Source organism: Sporisorium graminicola, chromosome SGRAM_13, assembly GCF_005498985.1.
Source record: "Sporisorium graminicola strain CBS 10092 chromosome SGRAM_13, whole genome shotgun sequence".
NCBI lineage: Eukaryota > Fungi > Basidiomycota > Ustilaginomycetes > Ustilaginales > Ustilaginaceae > Sporisorium > Sporisorium graminicola.
The window spans coordinates 147,977-169,479 of NC_043723.1; the positions used below are offsets into that span (position 1 = coordinate 147,977).

Consider the following 21,503-nt stretch of genomic DNA (forward strand, 5'->3'; position numbering starts at 1 on the left):
TCCCACTCGACATTGTCGATGCGGGACGAGACCACAAAACAAATCAGTGTAACTATGACAAAGTAACTCGACTCCTTGCGTCGTCGGGGCCGGTAGGTCCCCATAAGTGACGAGGCTCTGAGATAATGGGATAGTGTCATCATTTTGTGTTTTGCATATGCCCGCCGTTTCTGTGCTGTCCTACATGCTCCTTTGCAACCTTTGCTTTTCTGTGTGTGTGTGCGCGCGCGGAGGGAGAGAGAGAGAGATGGCGGTGCGTGATTGAGAGGAGACTTACGAGTTGACGGTGATCTGCAGCGAGCTCGTCGGTCCTCGGCTGGAATGCAAGACTACTGCGCCCATCTCAAGCACATTGCGTTGAAAGCAGGTCGGAGGGAGAACGGTAGACTGCGCTCGCTGGAACCAAGTCGAGGCTGCTGCAGATGGTGGGGGAGACAAGGAGAGGGGGTCGTGAAACTGCAAGAAAGCAAACCTCTTCCCACCGTACTGCGGGTTCCAGCGCAAAAAAAAAGTAGAAATCTCTCAAAAATTGACTTGTCCCTCGATCACGTGAGATCCGGTCGCCCGATTTGCCTTACGAATCCTTGGGTGAGGTTGAGCATCGCCCCTGGCTCTATGCTCTGCAAACCTTGATTTCGATTCTCTCGCCAGGCATAAGCAGCCAGCTCAAAGTCGTCTGGTCATGTGATGGATGTACGACTCACCAAGCCCACTCATAGCAGCCTTTGAGCGACAGCCGAACGCAGTGTTGTTCAGTCAGAGAGCGAGCTGGACAAAGTCCACGTACGTATTCACAAGCCAACCAAACATCGGACCGGAGACGCTCGGATTGTCGCCCGTTGTTTCGTTGCGAAGGTCGCTAGGTGTGCGTTATCGGGAATTTTTGGGAAATCTAAAAGAAACCACAGGTGGGCAGATCAAAATCAACGATTATCACACTCGCGTGTTCCTTGACCGGTTGTGGAGCGGCGACGCGGAAACCTAGAAATTGCCCGCGTCGACGTTTTCGTTTTTTTTTTTTGTTTTCTCTTTCTTTTTCTTCTTGATCTGGAGCAGCAAGAGCAGGTGGGAGCTGCAGCCTGGTTGGCTGGTTGGCCGGTTGCGATTGATGATTGCGAAAGGGTTCTTCCGAACGCAAGAAAGGCGACAAGTGCCTCGTGCGTGCTGCTCGTCTGCATCTGACTCGGCCATCTTCCACTTGCACTTTTTTTTGGAAGAGAGCGGATGCGATAATTCTGATCTTGCACTCTCCCCTCCATCTCACAGTATACCCATCTCTCCCCCCTCTTTCCCTTGAAAACGTCACCGACCATGTCTCCACCTCCGTCTGGCGGCAAGCGCGAATCGGCGCAGGCACGATTGCTCGGTTCCGGTCTGTCCGGTATCGCGGAACTGCTCGTGTTCCACCCGGTCGACACGGTAGCCAAGCGACTCATGTCGAACAAGGTATCGGGACTCTCGATGGCGCAGGTGGTGTTCAAGGACAAGGCTACTGCCAACCTCTCGACCAAGTTTGTCTCTCTGTTCCCGGGACTGGGCTACGCGGCGGGCTACAAGGTGCTTCAGCGAATCTACAAGTTTGGCGGGCAGCCGTACTTCAACGACTACCTCACTGCGCACCACAAGAAGCAGTTCGACTCGATGTTTGGCGAGCGCGCGGGCAAGTCGATCATGTCTGCCACCGCCGGTTCGCTGACGGGTATCGGTGAGATTGTGCTGCTGCCGCTCGACGTGCTCAAGATCAAGCGCCAGACCAACCCCGAGGCGTTCCGCTCCCGTGGCTTCCTCCGCATCTTGGCGGACGAGAACGTCAACCTCTACCGTGGCTGGGGCTGGACCGCCGCCCGAAACGCCCCCGGCTCGTTCGCCCTTTTCGGAGGCTCCGCTTTCACTAAGGAGTACATCTTCGGCCTGAAGAACTACTCGGATGCCACATGGACGCAGAACTTCTTCGCCTCGATCGGCGGCTCAGTCGCCTCGATCACCGTCGCCGCCCCCCTGGACGTTGTCAAGACGCGCATCCAGAACGCAAACTTCGAGAGCAAGGTCGGCGGCGTCACCATCATCAAGGACATGATTAAGAACGAAGGCTTCAGCGCCTTCTTCAAGGGCTTGACACCAAAGGTCCTCGTCGTCGGCCCCAAGCTCGTGTTCTCGTTCACGATTGCTCAGAGCTTGATTCCCTTCTTCGGCAAGTATGTCTAGAGAGCCGGATCAGTGATGGCGCGCTAAAAAGGGAATACGATCGACAGCTTCGAGACAGCAACAAATCGCCTGTTGGCGAGCTGTGTACAAGCCCAAATCCGAACCGCTTCTTCTTTGTATTGTAGATAAACCTTCTCGTTCACGATTCGCACAGCAAGCCTCAAAACCACACACCATTCAGACGCACACACACACACGCGCGCACGAAGCGATGAAAAAGCCTGTCATTGCCTCGCAACATCCGCTCTCACAGTTCGAGGTGCACTTCCAATAAAGGCAGATCCGCCTTGTGCTCACCGCCCTGTTCGTCTTTGTCTTCTGCACTGCGCTGCTTGGCGTCGTAAAAGCGTTTGACGCGCTCGGACAAACTGTCACCCACCTTTTCCATGCGCAGTGCCGGCTGCTGCTGCGACTGCTTGCCCTTTTTCGCCTCTTGCTTCCTCCCCGTGCCCGTACCTCCAGTGACAGTCGACAGCAGGCGCTGGTAGAGCTTGGCCACCTCGTCAGGCGTCTGCTTCTTCGCAGCCTGCTTCTCACTGCTCTCCGCCGATACGTCATCCGTAGGAGTGGATGCATCGTGCTGCTGCTGCATCTTCTCGTTGAGCACGTGCGAGATCTTGTCGGCTAGCTTCTTTTCCAGACTGCCGCCTTCCTCGCCACGCAAGACAGACAGCAAATCGTCAATGTCGAGCTGGATCTCCAGCGGCCGCTCACCGTCACCGTCGTTGTCGTCGTCACGGCGCTTCTTGCCGCCTTCGCGGCGCCTTGCCTCCATGGTGCCCCCAGCCGTCTGGTCGCTGACCTTGGTCAAGTGTAGTTTGCCATCTTCATCCACGCCGATCTCGACCAAGATCTCTTCCTCTTCATCGTCCAGATGCTGGTGGTGGTGGTCATCGTGGTCATGGTCGTGGTCATGGCCATGGTCGTGATCGTGATGAAAGTGCTGGTACAATGCTCCCGGTCCGCCCAGAACCTCGTCGTAGTAGTCGTCATGCACCGAGCCGAAGCGAGAAGGATCGCCGTACGTGTGCGAGGTGGTCGTTTCTTCCCCTGCTCCGTCTGCGTTGCTGGCGGACACCTCGTTCTCCTTCGGCGGCTCAGTGCTGGCTGACCCGGTCGATTCCTCCTCCATTGGTTGCGCGCCAGCCCCGTCATCAATCGCGGGAGGAGGCTGCACAACCTTGTTCGGATCGCCCACAGTGGGGCCAGCGTAATCGTCTCGCACCACCGCATGACACTGAATAGGAAGCGGAGCTTCCTCCTTCTCGCTTCCGAACGCTGGATCCGCACACAGTCGAGGCGTCTCGACGATGAGCACATAGTTGCAGATGGTGGTTTCCTTGAACATGACGATGCGGTCCTCGAGAGGCTTGCGGTTGGAACAGTGGAACTGTACCTCGACGGTACGTGGCTGATGGTTCATGTCGCACATGGTGCCGTTCGTCCACCGTTGCGTGAGATAGCGGTGGCGTTGCGACGCTGGTCCATTGGTGCCGCTAGCAGCATCATGAGCAGCTTCGACAGCGTTATTGCTGTTGCTTTGCGATTCCTTAAACTGCGACAAAGCCTTGGCTTCAGCTGCGAAGAGCTCTTCCTCGTCCCAGTCGCCAAATTGCACTTCCTCTACTAGATCCAGCCCAGCCGCGTTGATGACGGATGGTAGTCCGCGATTCGATGTCACTGCGACACCAGTCGAGTCCTGTGCTGGTTCGTTGACCAGAGGTTGCTGCTGACGTCGCAGATGGCTCTGGTCGTCACCGACAATGTCTTCATTTTGGCGCGTCCACCGACCCAAGATGAAGGCCGGGTAGTCGGGGTCTGCCACGGGATGCGGCTGCTTGTTGACCTTTTCCGCTGCATCGAGAGCTGCTTTTTTGCCAGCCCCACCGCCACCGGCAGCTTTGAAGGCCTTCTGAGCGGCGGTCTCGGCACCAAGCTGCCTGAACTGGCGGATCTCTCGCCCGTGACAGAAGCTGTACGTGAACCAATCGGTGGTGTGATAGAGGCACACTTTCTTCAGAGGGTCGAGCAGCGTCTGCGCGGTCCGAATGAGTTCATGCCTGGGCCGCGATGTGCCAGCGAATGAGGGCGATGGTCGGCTCGAGGAGGGCCCATGGCTGGTTGTGTAGGAAAAGTCGGGTATCGAGCATAGCTGAAATTCGTCTGGCGAGGTGCGTTGAAGAGACCAGAAGCGCGTCTGAGGTATCTCACTTTTATGATTGCCTGAATGAGAGCCTGAACGGTCTGTCACTGCCAGAGACGAGATGCGGGTTTGGTGCGGTGCGACGGACTGCGTTGCGGAGGAAGGTGAAGAGACAGAAGCTTGTTGTTGTTGTTGTTGTTGTTGTTGTTGTTGTTGTTGTTGTTGTTGTTGTTGTTGTTGCTGCTGCTGCTGGTGCTCCAGCAGATGGATCGCGTCACTATACTTGATAGGCAGCGTAGGCGCATCCTTGCCGACGCCCCCAAAGTTGACTTGAAATGCTGGCTTTGCGAAGACGTCCTGAGGAAAGCCGGCCGAGGCGGAGATGGTGGCTTCAGCGGTATGTGCTTGCAGGTAGAGCAAGCCGAGCAGGAAGACGATCGACTTGGCGTTGACCGGTGATGTCGACAGCATGGTCATGATAGATCTATGATGCTGTCATGAGGTTTGTTCGATAGGTGAAGGATATTGGTGTATGGTGGGTTAGAGGGAGGCAGTCGAAAGAGTGAGCTGGAAGATTGAACATTGCCATAAAAAGGGTCCGCGCGTGGCTCCTGAGTTGCGTGCCTTTCGCACGGCATTCTGGCGTGGCTGGAGCCGTGCGTTGCAATGTGGAGTTGAACGGGGTCCAAGAGGCACTTGGGCAGTCAGTTTGTGCAACAGAAGGGGTGTTTGCATTTCATGGCTGACGCACAGGGCAGACAGAGAAAATTGAGAGTAATTGCAAACAGCAGCAGCGGCAGCACAGCACGGCTCTGAAATTGTTTGGAACTTGGCCGCCACCTCTCTCTCTCTCTTGCGGCGGGCAGTGCAATCCATCTCGATCAAGATGGACCTCGACATGCTCATTGCATCTCAACCGCTGACCAACACCATCTATACCTTGCACCGACTTGCAGTCACTACACTGGGCTGCTTTCCACCTTCGCCTACCTCTCGGCTGCCAGATTCATCGCGACATCGAGCTCAACACGCCAAGCAGATCCAATTCCACGGTAACAGCATTTCATCAGTGATAGCGCAAGTACGTTGAGCTATATCCTGCGATTCTGCTTGACCCCATCACGCTTTCTGAGCGCTCAAACCCCGCGATACAATAAAAGAAACTGCCCCGAGACACTTGCGATCTACTAGTAGCAACTCAAGATGAGCTCGGGACACAACGATGACCTGAACCCGTTCCAAATCCCTGAAGATGAGAGCAAAGCATCCGGAGCAAACCAAGCATCAACACCGTCCTCGCACTCTTCATTGCAAAATGGCACCAATGACGCACGTCCATCCAACTCGAATGGCATTCAAGAGGATGACGACGACCAGGGCTGGACCGGCTCTTCTTCGCGAGCTCAAATGACCGCTACGGCTGATCCTTCATCCGATAAAACCCGCTCTTCCTCGCCTTCTTCCGCCCACCGTGCTACCTTTGCCTCGCCACCATCCATCATTGAGATCATCGATGCGCAAAAGTCGGGCGACGGCGGCTCGTCTTTTATCGTCTATGTCATTCAGAACGGCACCGCCGAAGCAAAGAGGAGGTATTCCGAGTTCGAGGCACTGCGTGAAGCGCTCATCCGGCTGCATCCCACCATCATCATTGCGCCGATACCTTCCAAACATACGCTCAGCGACTATGCGGCCAAGCAGAGCAAGGCAAAGGAAGATGCCACCATCATTGCGCGTCGTAAACGCATGCTTCAGAGCTTCCTGCGCCGATGCGACAACCACCCCAAGCTTCGGGGTGACGAGGTGCTCCAAAAGTTCTTGGACGGTCGTTACTCTTGGAACGACATCACTGCTTCGCCTCCACTCGTACATCTACCCAAGAACAACCTGCGCGCGCCCGTGCAGAACCCGGCCGATCCGCACGCCAGTCCAGCATATGCCCACCTGCCTTTGCCCTCGGCGGTTTCTTCGTTGCGACACCCGAATCAGCGCTTCATCGATTCCGAAGCTTTCACCAATCGCTTCGCCAATCATCTCTCAGGCAGCATGGAAAAGGTCAATCGCCGACTGATGAGACGGTGGACAGAAGCTTCCACCGATTATGCTGAGCTCGGCGCAATCCTCAACGGCTTTTCGCTCACCGAGTCTGGTCAGCTTGCGACTGCCATCGAGCGAACGGGCCAAGCTGCCGATGCTGCCTACATTGCAACAGGTCAGATGCTCAAGCAGTGGGAAGAGAAGTTCACTGAGCCTCTGCACGAGTATACACAGTTTGCCGCTATCCTCCAAAAGCTGCTCAAGTGGCGCCACCTCAAGCATCTGCAGTACGAACTGGCACAGGATGCGCTCGAGGCGAAAAAGACGCAGCTGGAAGAGCTGGAGCGCGTCGAGAATGAGGCCAAGCGACTGGAAGAGGCGTTGGAGCGCGGTGGGGCCGGGTTGGTCAGCGGCGGTGGTCGCGTGACCGGTGGCGGCATCGACGCGAACGGTATCCGCGACGGGGTTGGATCCGGTTTCCGTCCCTCTGCTTCTGTGTATGGACGAGCCAGCGGAGAGGAGGGCGACAGTGCAAACGACAGTAACGTCAAAGGGCGTGGCAGTACCAGCAACGGCAACGGCGATGCTACTTCATCCACAACAGACGCCAACGGCGCTGGCAGTGCACGATCGCGAGCAGCCTCTCCTCCCTCTTCGCCCTCGAAGCGTTCGTCGTCACGCTCAACAGGCTACGGCCTTCTGGGCGCTATCACACACACGTTTCAAAGCGTCATGGACGTTGATCGAGACGCGTCACGCCGCAGCAACATCTCGAAGCTTCGCGAAGAGATCTCTCTGCTCGAAGAAGGGCTCTCGCTCACCTCTAACGATCTGCACTACGCTACCACCGCGATCCAGGCGGACCTGGACCGATTCCAGAGGCAGAAGGTGAGCGACTTGAAGGAGATGATGCTCGACTTTGCCAAGATGCATCGCGAGTTTGCGCAGGCGAATCTGGACAACTGGAAGGAGGCCAAGCTGGAGATTGATGCGGTGGAGAAACCGGCGGGGATGCCAGAGAGCAGTCTAACCAGGAGGGATCGCGAGGGGGTGTCGACGCCGGGGGCGAGTGCACGGAGGAGGTCGTAGATGGCTTAAATCATTCGTGTTTCTTCTTCTTCATGCTCGAGGTGGGATGATAAGTGTCTGTGCCTCTGAATGTGCGTACATACAGTATGTGTGTGGATCTGTGAGTGGAAGGACGTGTGAGGGAGGCGGAAGTGGGACGACAAAGGGAACGCTCGCTTAGACACGGGACCTGCCGCGTTCTGTGCGCTGTCTCGCTTCGGTGCTTCTGCTTTTTCTCTCAGTGGGTTCGGGCTATGCTGCTTGACGGGCACGGCGTTTCACACGCGGCAATCGAGGCGCAGATACACTCGTGCCCAGGAGGCGTGTGCGAGAGATGTACAGGTTCGGGGTCAAAATCAAGGTCAAGGTCAAGGATTTTGGTGGGTTATGTGCGATGTGGTGGGAAAGAAAGGAGCTTGGGCCGCTCTGCTCCGAGACGTGGTTTGGGGACCGCTGTGCAGTGCGCCTGCGCAGTTTGGCTTTGCTACTTTGGTGCTGTTCGATGTCTATATAAAGCGGCGGTCGGGCGGGCGGGGGGCTCTAGGATGAAAGGGGAGAGTCGTAAGGGGCAAGATGTGGTTCGTTTCCTTGGTCGCTAGCATAGCCGCTGCTGCTCTCACTGCCGCCGCCGTTGCGCCGGCTCTGTCCACCAGCTCCACCGCGTCCTTCGCTGTAGCAGCCTCGCCAGCCTCGGCCGTCTGCGAGGAGCTGCGCACAACGCTCCCACCATCCTGCGTCCTCATCCCCTCGAGTAACAACGACGCCGCATACACAGCTGCGCGCACCAACGGCTTCAACCCGCTCAACAACGTCCTTCGGCCCATCTGCATCGTGCAGCCGGCAACAACGCAGGAAACTGCCACGGCCATGCGGAGCATCTATGCGCACGCTGCACCGTACGCGGTGCGCGCAGGCGGGCACACGGGCATGGCGGGCTGGGACAGCGTCGCTTCCGGCATCCTCCTCGACCTCTCGCGCCTGACAGGGTTCCACTACGATGCGGCCGCAGCTGTGGTGCACGTGGGGCCCGGGCTACGCTGGGAGCAGATCTACGAGTACGCCGAGGAGCATGGCGTGGCTCCGATGGGCGGACGTGTAGGGCATGTAGGCACGGGCCTGCTGCTTGGGGGTGGGCTGAGTCTGCTCTCCCCGCTGTACGGCTATGCGTGTGACGGCATCATCGCCGCTGAGGTCGTTGCTGTTGACGGTGGTATACGATGGGTAGATGCGGAGTCGGATCCTCAGTTGTTGCGTGCGATCAAGGGCGGCGGTGGCCGGGTCGGGATCGTCACGCGCTACATCCTGCGCGCGTTCTCCACGGGCACACGCGATGAGAAGCGCTGGTTCGGCGGCACCGTCACCTCGCTCGACCGCACCGGCATGGATGCCATGGTCCGCCTGACCGAGCAATTCGTCGCACAGCCACGGGACGACGCGCGTGCAACCGTGCTCACCAACGTCGGCCTGCTCAAGCACAACAGCTCGACGCTGTGGCTCGGCACAACGTTCCTCTTCTACAAGGGCACGCAGCAGGACTTCGAGCGAGTGTTCCAGCCGATGCTAGCAATCGATGGGGCAGCGGTGGATGTGAAGCCAATGAGCTACTACGAAGTCACCAAGGTGACGCCCTTAGGCTGGAGCTCGAGTCAGGCATATAAATGGATCGGCGGCTCGCTATACCCTTCGCGTTCTACCAAGACGTACTCCTCGCTGTGGTCCAGCGTCCAAACGTTCCTCGCGCAACACGAGCACACGCTCGACTCGGCTTTCCTCTCCTTCACCCCCGTTCGAACACACCAGATTGACGCCGGCTACCTCGTGGGCGGGAACGCCCTCTCGCCCCCACGCGGGCGGAGCTACAGCCACTGGCTGTTTAGCAACATCCTCGCTCCTGGAACCACCGCTTTTCCGCCCGAGTTGGAGCTGGATCGGTTGCGGTTGATCAAGGAGAACCCGCCAAGTGCCGGGTTGCCGTTGCTGCTGAATGAGGTGGATGCGAGTCAGAAGGTGTTTGAGACGTACGGGTGGTTCGAGGAGTTGAAGCGCGTGTATACGAGGGTGGATCCGAGCGGGTTCAGTGTCAAACATCAGCAGGGGCCGGTGTTGTAGATGGTACTGTCAGATGATTATATTTAGCCGTGCAAGGGTGCTTTCTTTTCTTTGCGTGATGATGCAGTTTGGTGACAATAAGGCGTTACAGTGCGTTGATGAGAGTTGCGGTCGTGTGGTGTGGTTAGGAGGTTGCGATGGAAGTTTTGACGAGTCGAATGAAGTCTTCTACCGAGTCGGTGCTGGGTGACCGTATTGAGCGATGCAGGGTGTAGGCGCCGCGAATGATGTCCCTGATTGCCGTCTCTTGGTCCGTCGTTCCCTGTTCGTGCATTGACCTCGTATCGACCGCAAAAGATCCTGTTGTCTCCACGTTTTTCTTTGCCTCCGCATCTTCATCATCCGAGAATCCAGCCCAGAAATCATCCGCATCGTTGATGTACTCTGCTCCTTGATCCTCATCCTGCTCTTCTTCCATCGCCGCATTTGACGTCATACTCGGAGTGCATGCTATTGTGCAGCGATGCAATCCTTTTTCATGTACGACGGTCCGCTCGGTCGCAAACAGGTTGTCCAGTCGCATGTCGCCCTCCTCACCCACGGTAACCATCATATACAACCCATCCTCGCCTCCTTCACTAGTCGGAAACCTGACCAACAGCCGTCGGTGATCGTGCCATGCATCGCAACAGAGCACCTCATAGTCGCACAAATCGATCGGATCCATTTCGCCCTGCTCTGCAACACGCAACGCTGTCAAGCGTCTGGTGAACAAGCCGTGTGCAGTTGCTTCGACATCGATCGTCGAGATAGCTAGCTCGACGGGTGGACGCGAAAGCCAGGACACAAAATCGTGTTGCGATGCTGTGCGGTCGTCGTCCGATGCCGCTGACAGGCTGCTGGTGGAGAAGGAGTCGGTTTCGGGAAGGTCATAGGCGTGTGGTGGCTGAGGGGGGAGGGAGAGCATGCGTTGGCGCATGTGCAGGTCTGGTGAGATCTGGGTGGGTGTGAGTTGGGGCGGGGTGAGGAGGAGGAGGGATGTCAAGAGGCTACGCAGCTGGGCCGCATGATGATGGGGCTGTCGGTGTGGCATTGCGTGAGGGGTAAGGATGGTGGAAGGTAGAAAGATGAGGAGAAGATGTCGAGTGACACAAAGTTAGAAAAAGAAGAAGCCAAAGAAATCGCCGCGCTTTTTCGCGTTGAATTGGCCGAGCTTTGGACCCTTTCCCTCAAGATTTGCTGAGTCTCTCTCGTCCTTGATCACCTCCATCTCCCACTGGGCACCTCAACACCAACATGTCCACGCACACATCGCCACCGTTCCCGACATGACGAACACCACCGCATCCAGCAGCACCAGCCCGCACCTCCGCTCATCTCGCCGCCGCGTCAAACCACCACCCACCTCGCTCCCCGACCACTTCGCGCGCAAAGGCTACCTCTCGGTCTCGGACCTCGTCGCCCCGTCATGGTGCGAGTACAACTATCAATACGGCATCCTCTCCCTCTCCCACCTCCCACCCTCCCAGCGTCCAGCCACGATCACCACCGAAGCCGGCCAGACCCTCGCTGCAGCACCCCAGCTCGTCGCGCAGAAGGAAAGCACGCTCCAAGCTGGCAAAGCGGTGCACACGGTGTTGGAGCGGCAGGTTGCTCCGGTGCAGGTGGTGGTAGAGACAGAGACGAACGAGGATGCGTGGGCGTTGAGGCTGTTGAATCTGTGGTGCGATGTTCAGGGGCTGATTCAGATGCGGCCTGGGAAGGGGAAAGGGAAGGGGAAGGAGAGGGAGAGGGACAACGCCTGTGTGAGGGAGGTTCCTGTGTACGGGTGGATACACGGGGTGCTGGTCATGGGAGTGATTGACGAGATTGAGAAGCGTACGGTCGACACCGATACCACAGAAAAGGAGAAGGGCAAGACTTGGGCTAGTCAGGAAGAGTGGAAGAAGCATCAGCTGCGCAAGACAACCACCAGTCCCAAGAAACCCAAGACGAGTGGCGACACTTCTCGCCCACTAACCGCTTTCTTTGGCTCCTCGCAACCTCGAAGCACCCCTCCAACCGAACCAACTCCTCCAGAAAGCGACCCCGGATGGGCCTACTTCCTATCGGACACCAAAACGCGAATCTCATCCTGGCTCCCAGCGCCAGAAGACCAATACAGCGCCCGCATGCAATGCATGACGTACAAACGCCTCCTAGACGGTCTGCTCCTTGGCTCGCTCTCCGCGAAAACCCCGCCCTCTTCTTCGCCAACCCCGTTCCCAACTTCCTTCGACACAAACGCAACACCCATGGACTGGACGCACACGTTCAACGCACTCGACCTAGACCCACACCAGCCACTCTCCGCCTCGTTCCTGCGCGACGCCCAACCACTGTGCGAGAGCTGGGGCACCGATCTGGCGCTGTTTGTCGCGCAGCACGACGCGGATGTGTGCACGCTCCACCATGTGCGATTATTGTTGGAGGCCGGGTTGAGGGCGTTAGTTGAGGATGCGGGGCGTGGTGGGCGTAGCGGGATCAAGGCGGGGGTGGTGCAGGATGCATTGGGGTTGACGTATCGACGGCAGGTGGAGCGGCGGCGCGGCAAGCGCAAGAAGCCGCCGCCAAGCCGCATCTCGACGGCAGCAAAGCCAAACGAGGTGCGGCAAGCTACACTCGACAACAGCGGGATCGCAGCGAGCGGTTTCGAGACCGAGCATTGCGCATTGGACGACGAGCAGCTGCCCAACCCGCCGCAGCCAACCGAGCGCAACGACGAAGGCCAGAAGCAATCGCTCGACGCCCTCCAAGGCCGGAACGACACAGCACAAGCCATCCAGCAAACCCTCGGCCCTCCCCCGCCCACCACGCCTCGACGCAACCCCACCTCGGCATCCACCGTCGAGGCAGCCGCCATCATCGGAACCGTGACATTCCTACACGACCCAAGCGCGCTCGACACGCACCTCCGCGAGACGATTCGCATGTGGAAGGGCCAGCGTGCACTCGTCGGGGTGGCGCCGGACCAGACGAGGCGCTGCTGGACATGCGAGTGGATGCAAGGCTGCGAGTGGCGCGCCGAGCAGGCGCGCCGACACGAGGCCAGGGCCACCCCCGCACTGCCCAAGGTCGAGCTTGACAATGAGCTCGAGCACCAAGCTCGAGCGGTCTCGACGCAGCACACGCAGAAGGTCGAGGAGCAGGAGCAGGAGCAAGAGCAAGAGGGGGACGACTTCTGGTCGTCGCTCGACTACGACGCGATCCAAGTGCGTGATGCAGCAGGCAATGTCGTCGCTTGGTAAAGCTCACCGAACGCTTCATCATACTTTACAGGAGCAATAGATACGTCATGGTTATGATTTGCGTTCCGAAAGCCGACTGAACAAAGATGCTACATGCGCGATACAGACGACGAAAGCACCGGCTCAGCGGGATCCCAAGGCCCCTTGATCTCCATCTTCCACCGCTGCGCCTGAATGATCCACCACGGACACACCACCGACACGAACGCCACCACCACATTCACCCACACCATCACCACAACCCACCACCACCCCTCCTCCCCCTCCTCCTCTCCACCAGCACCACCAACACTACACAGCGCCGCAGCCGCCATGCAGCCAACATACACGGCCCCAAAAACCAACCACCCTGTCCTTCCCCCTCTTCCTCCTTCGTCTTGACCGCCGCTGGCGGTGGTGGTGGGAGCGAAGAGCAGCACGGCCAGCACGAGCAGCGTGAAGCTCTCGCTGTCCGTGCCCAGCCTGGAGGCCAACACAACACTCGCAGAAATGGCCGCGTTGAACGAGAGCGTCGAGCTCAGCCGTTTCCCTTTTGCCGAGGAAGAGTAGTCGGCCAGCGTGAGATGCAGCGCAAACAGGGCGACGGCGAGCGCCCAAATGCTGTCAGACGTGGTCGATTCCGTGAGTGTGCGCAGGACGGGCGAGACGGCTAGTAGCACCAGCGCCATGATCGTCTTACTGAGCACGCCGCCCACCGCCTTCTTGCGCCCTTGGCCGCGGTCCGCGGCACTCGTCCCTCTTCCAGTGAAGAATGTTACGAGGCAAAAGGCGATGATGGCAGCGACGAGCAGGAGTTCGGCGTCGATGGTGCCCAAGTGCAGATGCACAAACAGCAGCGCAAACAGACAGACGCACAGGAAGCGCGTCGAGATGCGCAACGATGCATGGACTAGCTCGAACCACGTCGGGAGGATGACTTGCGAGTTGGTGCGCAAGTCCGAGAGAAACGTCGGCGGTACAAAGTTGTCTGCGAACGGCTGCTTGCGCCAGAGCACCTTTTCAAAAGTGACCTTGTCGTGGTCGGTCTGGACCATGTTGGTACAGGTTGGCCCTGACATGCTGCTGAAGTCAAGTTGGCTTCTCTATCGGCCGCCGCCTGAGATGCCTGGTTTGCCACCTCGTTTGCGTGCAAATACGACTTTGTCTTGGTCCTTGCCGGCGCCGTTCTTTTTGGGCTTTTTCGCCGAGGGAGACTCTTGATGCTGCTTGTCGCTTCTCTTGTCTTTGTTCTTGCCGTTTGAAAGGGATCCAGGCTTGACGAAGCGTTTTGGTGATTCCTGCTCGCTCTCCCCCGACTCAAAATCTGGCTCTAGGCCTTCTGCGTTGTCCTCGTCGTCGTCGTTGTCGTCGTGCTGCCCTCTGGACCTCTTCTTGGAATCCTGGTCCTCGTCAGCCTCTTGCTTCTGTTTGCCAAGCTTTCCAAACGTCTGCCTCTGACTCGTTCTGCTGCTCGCCGAATCACCAGGTACCTGCTTCTCGCGTGTTATGAGCCAAGCGTCGAATCCGGCCTCTTGCGAGATCGTCGGTCCCTTCTTTTGCACGCTGGCCGTTTCAGGGCGCGAAGCTTTAGCACGAAGCTTTGCGATCGCAGCAGGAGATAGCGACCACTGCTCTTCGTCTACCGCACCTCCGAAGGGAGATCCCGGAACAGAAGGTGATGGTGAAGCAGCAGCAGCGGTTGCGGGGGAAGGCGAGGCGAGTGGCGTCCGTGACGACGATGCTGTGGGTTTGGTAGGGGTGTTGGAGGTAGAAGAGGGAGAGGCCCGTTGCATAAACTTGAGCGCATTCACGCGCCCGCTGAGAGATGTGACTGTGGCCGATCGACCTGGTGGTGCCGACATGGGAGGTAGAGTGCTTGGTGTCTGGTCGGATGGCGAGATGATGGTGATGGTGAGGATGAAGAGCTCTTCTTGGCGGACGACAAATGTGGAGCCAAAACTTTTATTTTGGTCAAGGCGCTCGAAAACGATGATTTTATGGCCAAAAAGAAGCAAGAAAATAAGGGTTGAAAAGGAAGGCATCGAAAATGAAGGGTATACTGTATATAATAAACCGATTCAAGGCCATCCATCATCTTGGTCCTCCTACTCGTCGTCATCGTCGTCACCGACAAATCCATCATTATCGCCAGGATTGGCCCGTCTCACTCTGGTGGGATTGACCAACGAGAGTGTTCTTTGAGACACTCTCTCTGGGCCGTCGCTCGATAAAGCAAAGTCGTCCGAGCTCGGTCCCCCACCGGCAATCCCTCCCGAACTGCTGCTACTGCTCGGCAAGCCAGACCCACTTCTCTCACCTGCCGACGAGGAAGACGGCATCTGCGATGCCCTTTGCGACCTCTGCGATGAATTTTGAAACACGGCTGGGCCCAACCCTACCACAGGTCGCCTACCGGCCCTTGCGTTTGCTGCAGAAGGCGCAGCCAGAAGCGAACGGTACTTGTGCCTCTCTTCGCGCAACGCTTGCTGTGTCGCTTCCAGCTTTCGTTGCAAGGCCTGAAACTCTGCCAACGATACGCTCTCTCCGTCGTCCGCAGCAGAATTGCTGGCAGTCGTGACGGATGGACCGTAAGGTGTGCTGCCCAGCACGATCGTTGTGCTCTGAATAAGCGCTAGTCGGTCACTCAGCCGATCGAGCTTGAGTTGGATCGGATCGCTGTCCACATCAATATAGAGCTTGATGGATGTCCAAGACTGAGGTTCTTTCGGAGCGGATCTTTGGACGCCGACCATGAGGCTCTGTCGTCTGAACGCGGTGTGCATCTTGTCCGCGAAGGACTGGCATTGCTCGTCGGTGAGGTCGGCGGGGTCCATCGTCAAAACGCTTGAAGAGGTCGCTTGGCCGCAAGAGGCAACAAGCGAGTGAAGGGCAGCACCTTCAACGCTGACGCTCCACCAAGCACTGTCGCAACCGACAGTGACGATCAACATTCCACGCAGCTCGTCGAGCGTTCGCTGCTTCTTGCTCGGTGGTGCAGCTTTTCCATTTGCATCGTGCTCATCGTCTTGTCGAGGAAGAGGGGCCCAGAGATAAAACTCCAACAAAACGACGTATTTATGCAGTGTGTATTGTGCTGTCTCTATGACCGTGTGCAGACCGTGTAGTTCTGGCAGGACTTGGTTCATCGTGAGGCGTGCCTATTGCGGTGTGTCCATGCAGAGTAAAAGGTTCGGGAAATGAGGAGAGACTCTTAGGGGTGTAGAGCATGCTGAAAGCTGCCGATGAAGCTGGATGCGTCTGTCCTGGGAGCGGAAGCCATTTGACGATGCTGTATAAGCGGGATCATCGAGTCGTTGTCATGAGTAGAAACAATCGAACATCGAGGTTGGACCCTGCATTTGAAACCCACATTGCTTGTCGCCGATTTCCGAATTGTTTCGTGCCAAAGCATGTCTCGCTGATAGCCAAACGTTGGGGAATACTGAAGTGACAACGGTTCATGGCACAATGGTCTTGTTGACACACACACATACGGGCATAGACTGTTGGAAGATCTAGACGATCGCATTTTGTCATTCCCCTGCGTCAAGGTTCAGAAAGCATACTCAAAGTAGGGATTCTGCCAATCGGTCCAGTCCTCGAGAATCGCACGCTTCTTGATCTCGTCGACCTCGTCCTTGCTCTTGGCCTCCTGTTGCCTCGCCTGCCTCCTGCTTCGGTTCTGCCACCACAGTCCCGCATCCAAAATCAACGTCAGCGCAATCGTAATCGCCATGCAGCTGATGATGGCGACAAACGTCCGACGGTAGTGAATGGGCGCTTCTGAAGCCAGCGTGAGGTAAGGAGCAATGATGTTGCCCACGTTGTACCCCGCAAACACAAAGGCCGACGTGATCGACTGCTTTGTTGCACCCGCCACATTCGCCGTGCTCAGCGAGAGCATCAGCACGAACGGCGCACCGAAAATGGGCAGCAGGTAGTAGCCTGCTAGCGGGACGGCGCGGTTGCTCCAGTTGCCTTTCCAAATCATGGCTGCACCCGCGATGACGGGCAGGCACGTGAGGATGAGCAAGATGGAACGCGAGTTCTTGACCTTGAGCACGATGATGGTGGAGATGTAGATCGAGATAGCTGTCGTCGCGCCACCGGGAGTCTGGAGGATGATGGATCGGATCGACGAATAGCCAAACGACTTGATGATGTAGGCGCCGAATGCTGTCACGCCTCCGTTGCAGATGTAGATGCTGATGGCTTGGAGGAAGAAGAGGTAGACCTTGTAATCCATCAATGCCTCTTTGATCTGCGCAACATTCCAGCGTTGACGAACACCAGAGGTCGAGGCAGACACGTTTAGCGAGGCCAGCTTGTCCTTGAGGCCGCTCGTGGGCAATGGCGTGGAGGGCAGCGCCTCGTCAGCAGCAATACCCTCGGCAGGAGCAGTGGATTCGTCGTCAAACGTATCCTCCTTGCGTGCGTGGGTCGAGCTTGCGCGAAGAGTGGAAGTGTCGTCCTCGTCTACCTCGCCTGTTATGTTGGAACGCAAACGACCGGCCGCCAGACTCTTTTCCTCTGGCGAAAAGCGATTGTATCCGGGAATTTTGAGCAGAGCATCGCCGATAGGCGACGAGGGCAAAAGCAGCAACAGCACACCACCGAACACGATGGTGAGACTTCCCGCGAATAAAAACATGTACTTCCAAGCGTGCAAATGGGCACCTGGCCTGCTACCGACTTTGCCCAATCCATAGTTGACCAAAGCGGAGAAAATGGAGAAGAGGCCAGTGGCAGAGTACCAGATGCCCAACCTCAGCGGCTGTTCAGAGCGCTTGTACCAGGATCGAGTGATGTGCACAAAGCCAGGGCTGACGGCGCTCTCAATGGCACCCAAGAAGAAGCGCTGCGCGATCAAGCCTCTCCAGCTGCTGATGGCAGGTGTGAGGATGACAATGGCACCCCAAAGTACGATGGCGCATCCGAGGAAGACGTTGGGGCGAAAGCGCTGGACGAGCAACGCCATGGGCAAAGCGGCGACGAGGTAGCCCCAGTAGAAGGCGGACGTAGCGGTCGAGTAACGTTCGAGGGAAGTGCTTTTGGGAGGGCCAGGGTGGACGACGGAAAGCTCGAGGTCTTTGAGGATGCCAAAGATGGACGCAGAGGCGAGGATGGCCTTGTCGTAGAACTGGAGACCGTAGGCGATGGTCATGAGGGGCATGAGGAGCAGGTCGATCTTCCAGAGCAGACGACGCTCCGAGACGGCCGCGTCCGCCGAAGCTGGCGTTAGGGACACCATCTTTGACTTTGACCGAAGACACACAGGGCGATGGGTGAAGAGAACGAAGTGGGGGCAATGAGAAAAAAGCGAGGGGACGACTTAATTTTATAATAAACGTTTCCAGGAAGAAAGAGATTGTTTTGCCACGAGGGAAAGCAACTGCATCTGTGGCAAGGGTCCTTCTTCTCTTCCGGGCTATGCTGATACAACAGCAGACGAAGCAGCAATAGCGCAGACGGAAACAAACGGCGCAAAGCGGAAACGGATTTGATGGTGAGACTCGACACGAAAAGGTACACACGCTCATGCAAAACCTGGTTCCTGCAGCAAGCAACACGAGTCATCATCGACAAGCAGAGGCCGCCAACTTGGTGTTCGTGGTGCCAAGCTAATCACTTGGGCCGTCGGAGCATCAATCGATATGACTGCTGAATAACTCTTAACTTGGTCGGTAGCAGATCGATTTGCGCCATGCTTCAAGATGCGCCATCGTGAAATGCAATTTCAAAATGCGAGATTTCACTTTACTATGTGTGCGAACGAGAGGCGTAACAGTACACTCTATTTCTGTGCGAAGGTGGAGGTTTTTCGCTGCTTTCGAGGTAACTGCTCCTTCTCCTTCCTCGCCATCATCCTCGATCCAGCGACTAGAGGAGGTGGTCTCGCTAGCGGCAATGGCTGCATCAATACCCATGAGGCTCTCGGGCGGAAGTAATCCAGCAACAACGAACCTCATCTCGGTGCTGCGCGTCAATCTCCCGCGAACGGCGAAAGCGGGCATCGCCAGCTCTTCATCAGCTCGACAGCTACACACGCAACCACTACATCGAAGAGCCTTTTCCCAACCATCTAGAGCATCAACTGCAAGCAATATCAGGACATTCGCAAGCGGTCTTACTGCTCGAGCAGCGGAGAAGCATCCTCAGCCCTCACGGCCTACGCTCGCCGACCTGCCGGACAAAGTCGACGTCTCCGTTGGCCCCGCTGGGCGACTCTCCAAAGTGATCCCTGCTCGACGTGGTGGAAAGATCACTACCCGCGTAGGTAGCAGCTATGCAGGCACGCACACTTTCGACTGGATCTCGCCCCCCTCGAACGTGCTCATCGTGAAGAAAGCGCGCGACCATCGCGCAACGAAAGCTATGTCTCGCATCATCAGCCACATGCGCTCCACTTATCCGTCACTCAACATCATCCTCGAGCGCACGGTCATCGATTCGAATGATGGCAACCTCGCCAGCACCCACCCGGATCTCGTCTCGGCCGACCTGGCTGACAAGACGCTATTGGCGCAGAAGACGGATTTCGTCATCACGCTGGGCGGTGATGGGTCGATACTGCACGTGTCGAGCCTGTTCGACCGGGATGCTGTGCCCCCTGTGCTCAGCTTTTCCATGGGCACACTGGGATTCCTGCTACCGTACGATATCAGCGGGTATCAGGAGGCGATCAAGGACATGGTGAACGGCGACATCAGCTTGCTGTTGAGGATGCGGTTGAGGCAGACGAGTCATCGCAAGGATGGCGAGGCGTTTTGCCAGATCCAGGATCAGAGGCAAGGCGGTGGCTGCTACGATGTGCATCTCATGAACGAGGTGACGCTACACCGGGGGAGGGAGCCTCACATGACCAAGATCGACGCTTATGTCGATGGGCAGCATCTCACTCAGGCTATTGTAAGTTTTTGGCTGCCCACGAACGCCTCTTGGCCAAAGCACGAAGGCTGACTCGCGTGCCTTGTCTTTGCTTCTAATAGTCGGATGGGTTGATCATCGCCACACCGACCGGGTCCACAGCCTACTCGCTCTCAGCAGGCGGGCCGATCGTCCACCCGTCGGTGCAGAGCTTGGTGCTGACACCCATCTGTCCACGATCGCTCAGCTTCCGCACCGTTTTGCTTCCCAGCGACTCGGTCATTCAGCTCAAAGTAGGTCCTCGTCCCGCTCATCTTGCCCTCGAATCCAGCCCCTCTCTAACCAGTTGCCTCCGCCTTGCTGCTACAGATCTCGGACGACTCGCGCTCGCCCGCAGAACTCACTGTCGACGGCCGAGTGTCAAAACTACTTCAACCGGGAGAATACCTGCAAGTGTCGATGAGCCCCTTCCCCATCCCCTGCGTCAGTCGCAAGTGGTCCGATAGGCAGCCCCCTCCTCCGTCGCTATCGGCAGAGGCTCAGGCAGCACACGTGGTGGGGCCGGGCGAGAAGTACTCGGATCGCGGCGAGGACGACTGGGTGCGTGATATCAATACCCTGCTCAAGTTTAACGCCAGTTTCGGCGGGAGAGGCACGCTGAGTGGTAATGGGGGATTTGAGGAGGAGGAGCACTAAGCAACGGCAAATACAACTTTGTTTGCCGTTCTGACTTTGTGCAACGGGTGATGCTGAGTTGCGTGAGTGTGTGAGTGTGTGAGTGTGTGATAGGTTCGCAAAGAAGCCGAAATGCACCGAGCGTGGATCTCCAAGGTGGAGGGAAGGCGAAAAAAAGGAACGCGGCAGGAACGCAGCTCTAAATTTGTGATCGAGCCACAAAGAACACTAAACCTTTGCACTACCCTTCCACCCACCCACCCACCATCACCACCACCTAGCAGAACTATCCACCACACTCGGTGTAGAGTACACTCACCATGCCGGCGAAAGGTACGTCTGCCCCCTTTCTCTGGCGCACTGCCCATCCGGCACCGTAGACCGCTCACAGCCGCACATGAAATACCCATCTGACTCGCTCTCTTTTTCCCGATGCGTTTGTCTTGCTGCAGGAGGCAACACGAAGAAAGAGTCGGGTCGAGCCAAGAAGGCTGCCAACGAGGACAAGAAGGCCTCGGAAGCCGCGGCGCGTGCTGAGGCCGAAGAGGCCGCACGCTGGGACGACCCTGCCAGTGGAAAGGGCAAGAGCGCCGCCGAAAAGAAGGCGGACAAAGCCGCCGAAGCGGCGCGCAAGGCCGAAGAGAAACGACGTCTGGAGGCCGAGGACGAAGCCTCGATGCCCGTCGCCCCCGTGAAGTCAACCAACAAGGGCAAAGGCGCACCCAAGAAGTCCGCGCTCAAGTCCGGCGGTCCCACAGGCATCGATTCGGCCATCGCGTCGTTCAGCGCGTCGAACCTCGACGATGCGCTCGACGCCATGTCGCTCGTCAACGAACGCACGGACAAGGCCAGCAAGGGTGCAGCAGCAAGCCAGATCGAGCGCCACCCGGAACGCAGGTTCAAGGCCGCCTTTGAGGCGTACAAGGAGCGCGAGCTGCCGCGCATCAAGGAGGAGCAGAAGGGCTTGCGGCTGCAGCAGTACCACGATCTGCTGTACAAGCAATTCCAGAAGCATCCGGACAATCCCTTCAACCAGCTCAGCGTCGCGTACGATGCGAGCAAGGAAGACAAGCTGGCCGCACTCGAAGGCAAGAGGAGCCAGGCGGAGAAGCGATTGCGCGATGCTTAGGTAGGGGTATGATACTACCGCACAAGCCTGGTGAAGACGGTAAACTCAAAATTCGAACATGTTT

General features: G+C 57.4%; 11 protein-coding genes across 11 annotated transcripts; 6 read left to right on the top strand and 5 right to left on the bottom strand.

The window, feature by feature from the left end:
• Window positions 1-1,311: 1,311 nt before the first annotated feature.
• Window positions 1,312-2,205, top strand: EX895_002097 (uncharacterized protein; the record flags this gene model as incomplete). The annotated part of the gene is made up of 1 exon (XM_029882696.1): window positions 1,312-2,205. One exon carries the CDS (start codon window positions 1,312-1,314, stop codon window positions 2,203-2,205), a length of 894 nt encoding a protein of 297 aa, XP_029740841.1.
• A 247-nt stretch (window positions 2,206-2,452) lies between these two features.
• EX895_002098 (uncharacterized protein) lies at window positions 2,453-4,819 on the bottom strand (the record flags this gene model as incomplete). Its single annotated transcript, XM_029882697.1, has 1 exon — window positions 2,453-4,819. One exon carries the CDS (start codon window positions 4,817-4,819, stop codon window positions 2,453-2,455), a length of 2,367 nt encoding a protein of 788 aa, XP_029740842.1.
• Window positions 4,820-5,551: 732 nt separating this feature from the next.
• EX895_002099 (uncharacterized protein) lies at window positions 5,552-7,474 on the top strand (the record flags this gene model as incomplete). The annotated part of the gene is made up of 1 exon (XM_029882698.1): window positions 5,552-7,474. One exon carries the CDS (start codon window positions 5,552-5,554, stop codon window positions 7,472-7,474), a length of 1,923 nt encoding a protein of 640 aa, XP_029740843.1.
• Window positions 7,475-8,026: 552 nt separating this feature from the next.
• On the top strand, window positions 8,027-9,562 carry EX895_002100 (uncharacterized protein; the record flags this gene model as incomplete). Its single annotated transcript, XM_029882699.1, has 1 exon — window positions 8,027-9,562. The coding sequence occupies one exon, from the start codon at window positions 8,027-8,029 to the stop codon at window positions 9,560-9,562; it is 1,536 nt and encodes a 511-aa protein (XP_029740844.1).
• A 124-nt stretch (window positions 9,563-9,686) lies between these two features.
• Window positions 9,687-10,595, bottom strand: EX895_002101 (uncharacterized protein; the record flags this gene model as incomplete). Its single annotated transcript, XM_029882700.1, has 1 exon — window positions 9,687-10,595. One exon carries the CDS (start codon window positions 10,593-10,595, stop codon window positions 9,687-9,689), a length of 909 nt encoding a protein of 302 aa, XP_029740845.1.
• Window positions 10,596-10,830: 235 nt separating this feature from the next.
• EX895_002102 (uncharacterized protein) lies at window positions 10,831-12,789 on the top strand (the record flags this gene model as incomplete). The annotated part of the gene is made up of 1 exon (XM_029882701.1): window positions 10,831-12,789. One exon carries the CDS (start codon window positions 10,831-10,833, stop codon window positions 12,787-12,789), a length of 1,959 nt encoding a protein of 652 aa, XP_029740846.1.
• An 89-nt stretch (window positions 12,790-12,878) lies between these two features.
• EX895_002103 (uncharacterized protein) lies at window positions 12,879-13,823 on the bottom strand (the record flags this gene model as incomplete). Its single annotated transcript, XM_029882702.1, has 1 exon — window positions 12,879-13,823. One exon carries the CDS (start codon window positions 13,821-13,823, stop codon window positions 12,879-12,881), a length of 945 nt encoding a protein of 314 aa, XP_029740847.1.
• A 48-nt stretch (window positions 13,824-13,871) lies between these two features.
• On the bottom strand, window positions 13,872-14,630 carry EX895_002104 (uncharacterized protein; the record flags this gene model as incomplete). Its single annotated transcript, XM_029882703.1, has 1 exon — window positions 13,872-14,630. The coding sequence occupies one exon, from the start codon at window positions 14,628-14,630 to the stop codon at window positions 13,872-13,874; it is 759 nt and encodes a 252-aa protein (XP_029740848.1).
• Window positions 14,631-16,321: 1,691 nt separating this feature from the next.
• Window positions 16,322-18,019, bottom strand: EX895_002105 (uncharacterized protein; the record flags this gene model as incomplete). The annotated part of the gene is made up of 1 exon (XM_029882704.1): window positions 16,322-18,019. One exon carries the CDS (start codon window positions 18,017-18,019, stop codon window positions 16,322-16,324), a length of 1,698 nt encoding a protein of 565 aa, XP_029740849.1.
• Window positions 18,020-18,675: 656 nt separating this feature from the next.
• Window positions 18,676-20,331, top strand: EX895_002106 (uncharacterized protein; the record flags this gene model as incomplete). Its single annotated transcript, XM_029882705.1, has 3 exons — window positions 18,676-19,677; window positions 19,758-19,928; window positions 20,005-20,331. The coding sequence occupies 3 exons, from the start codon at window positions 18,676-18,678 to the stop codon at window positions 20,329-20,331; spliced, it is 1,500 nt and encodes a 499-aa protein (XP_029740850.1).
• A 299-nt stretch (window positions 20,332-20,630) lies between these two features.
• Window positions 20,631-21,439, top strand: EX895_002107 (uncharacterized protein; the record flags this gene model as incomplete). The annotated part of the gene is made up of 2 exons (XM_029882706.1): window positions 20,631-20,643; window positions 20,763-21,439. 2 exons carry the CDS (start codon window positions 20,631-20,633, stop codon window positions 21,437-21,439), a joined length of 690 nt encoding a protein of 229 aa, XP_029740851.1.
• Between the last annotated feature and the right edge of the window lie 64 nt (window positions 21,440-21,503).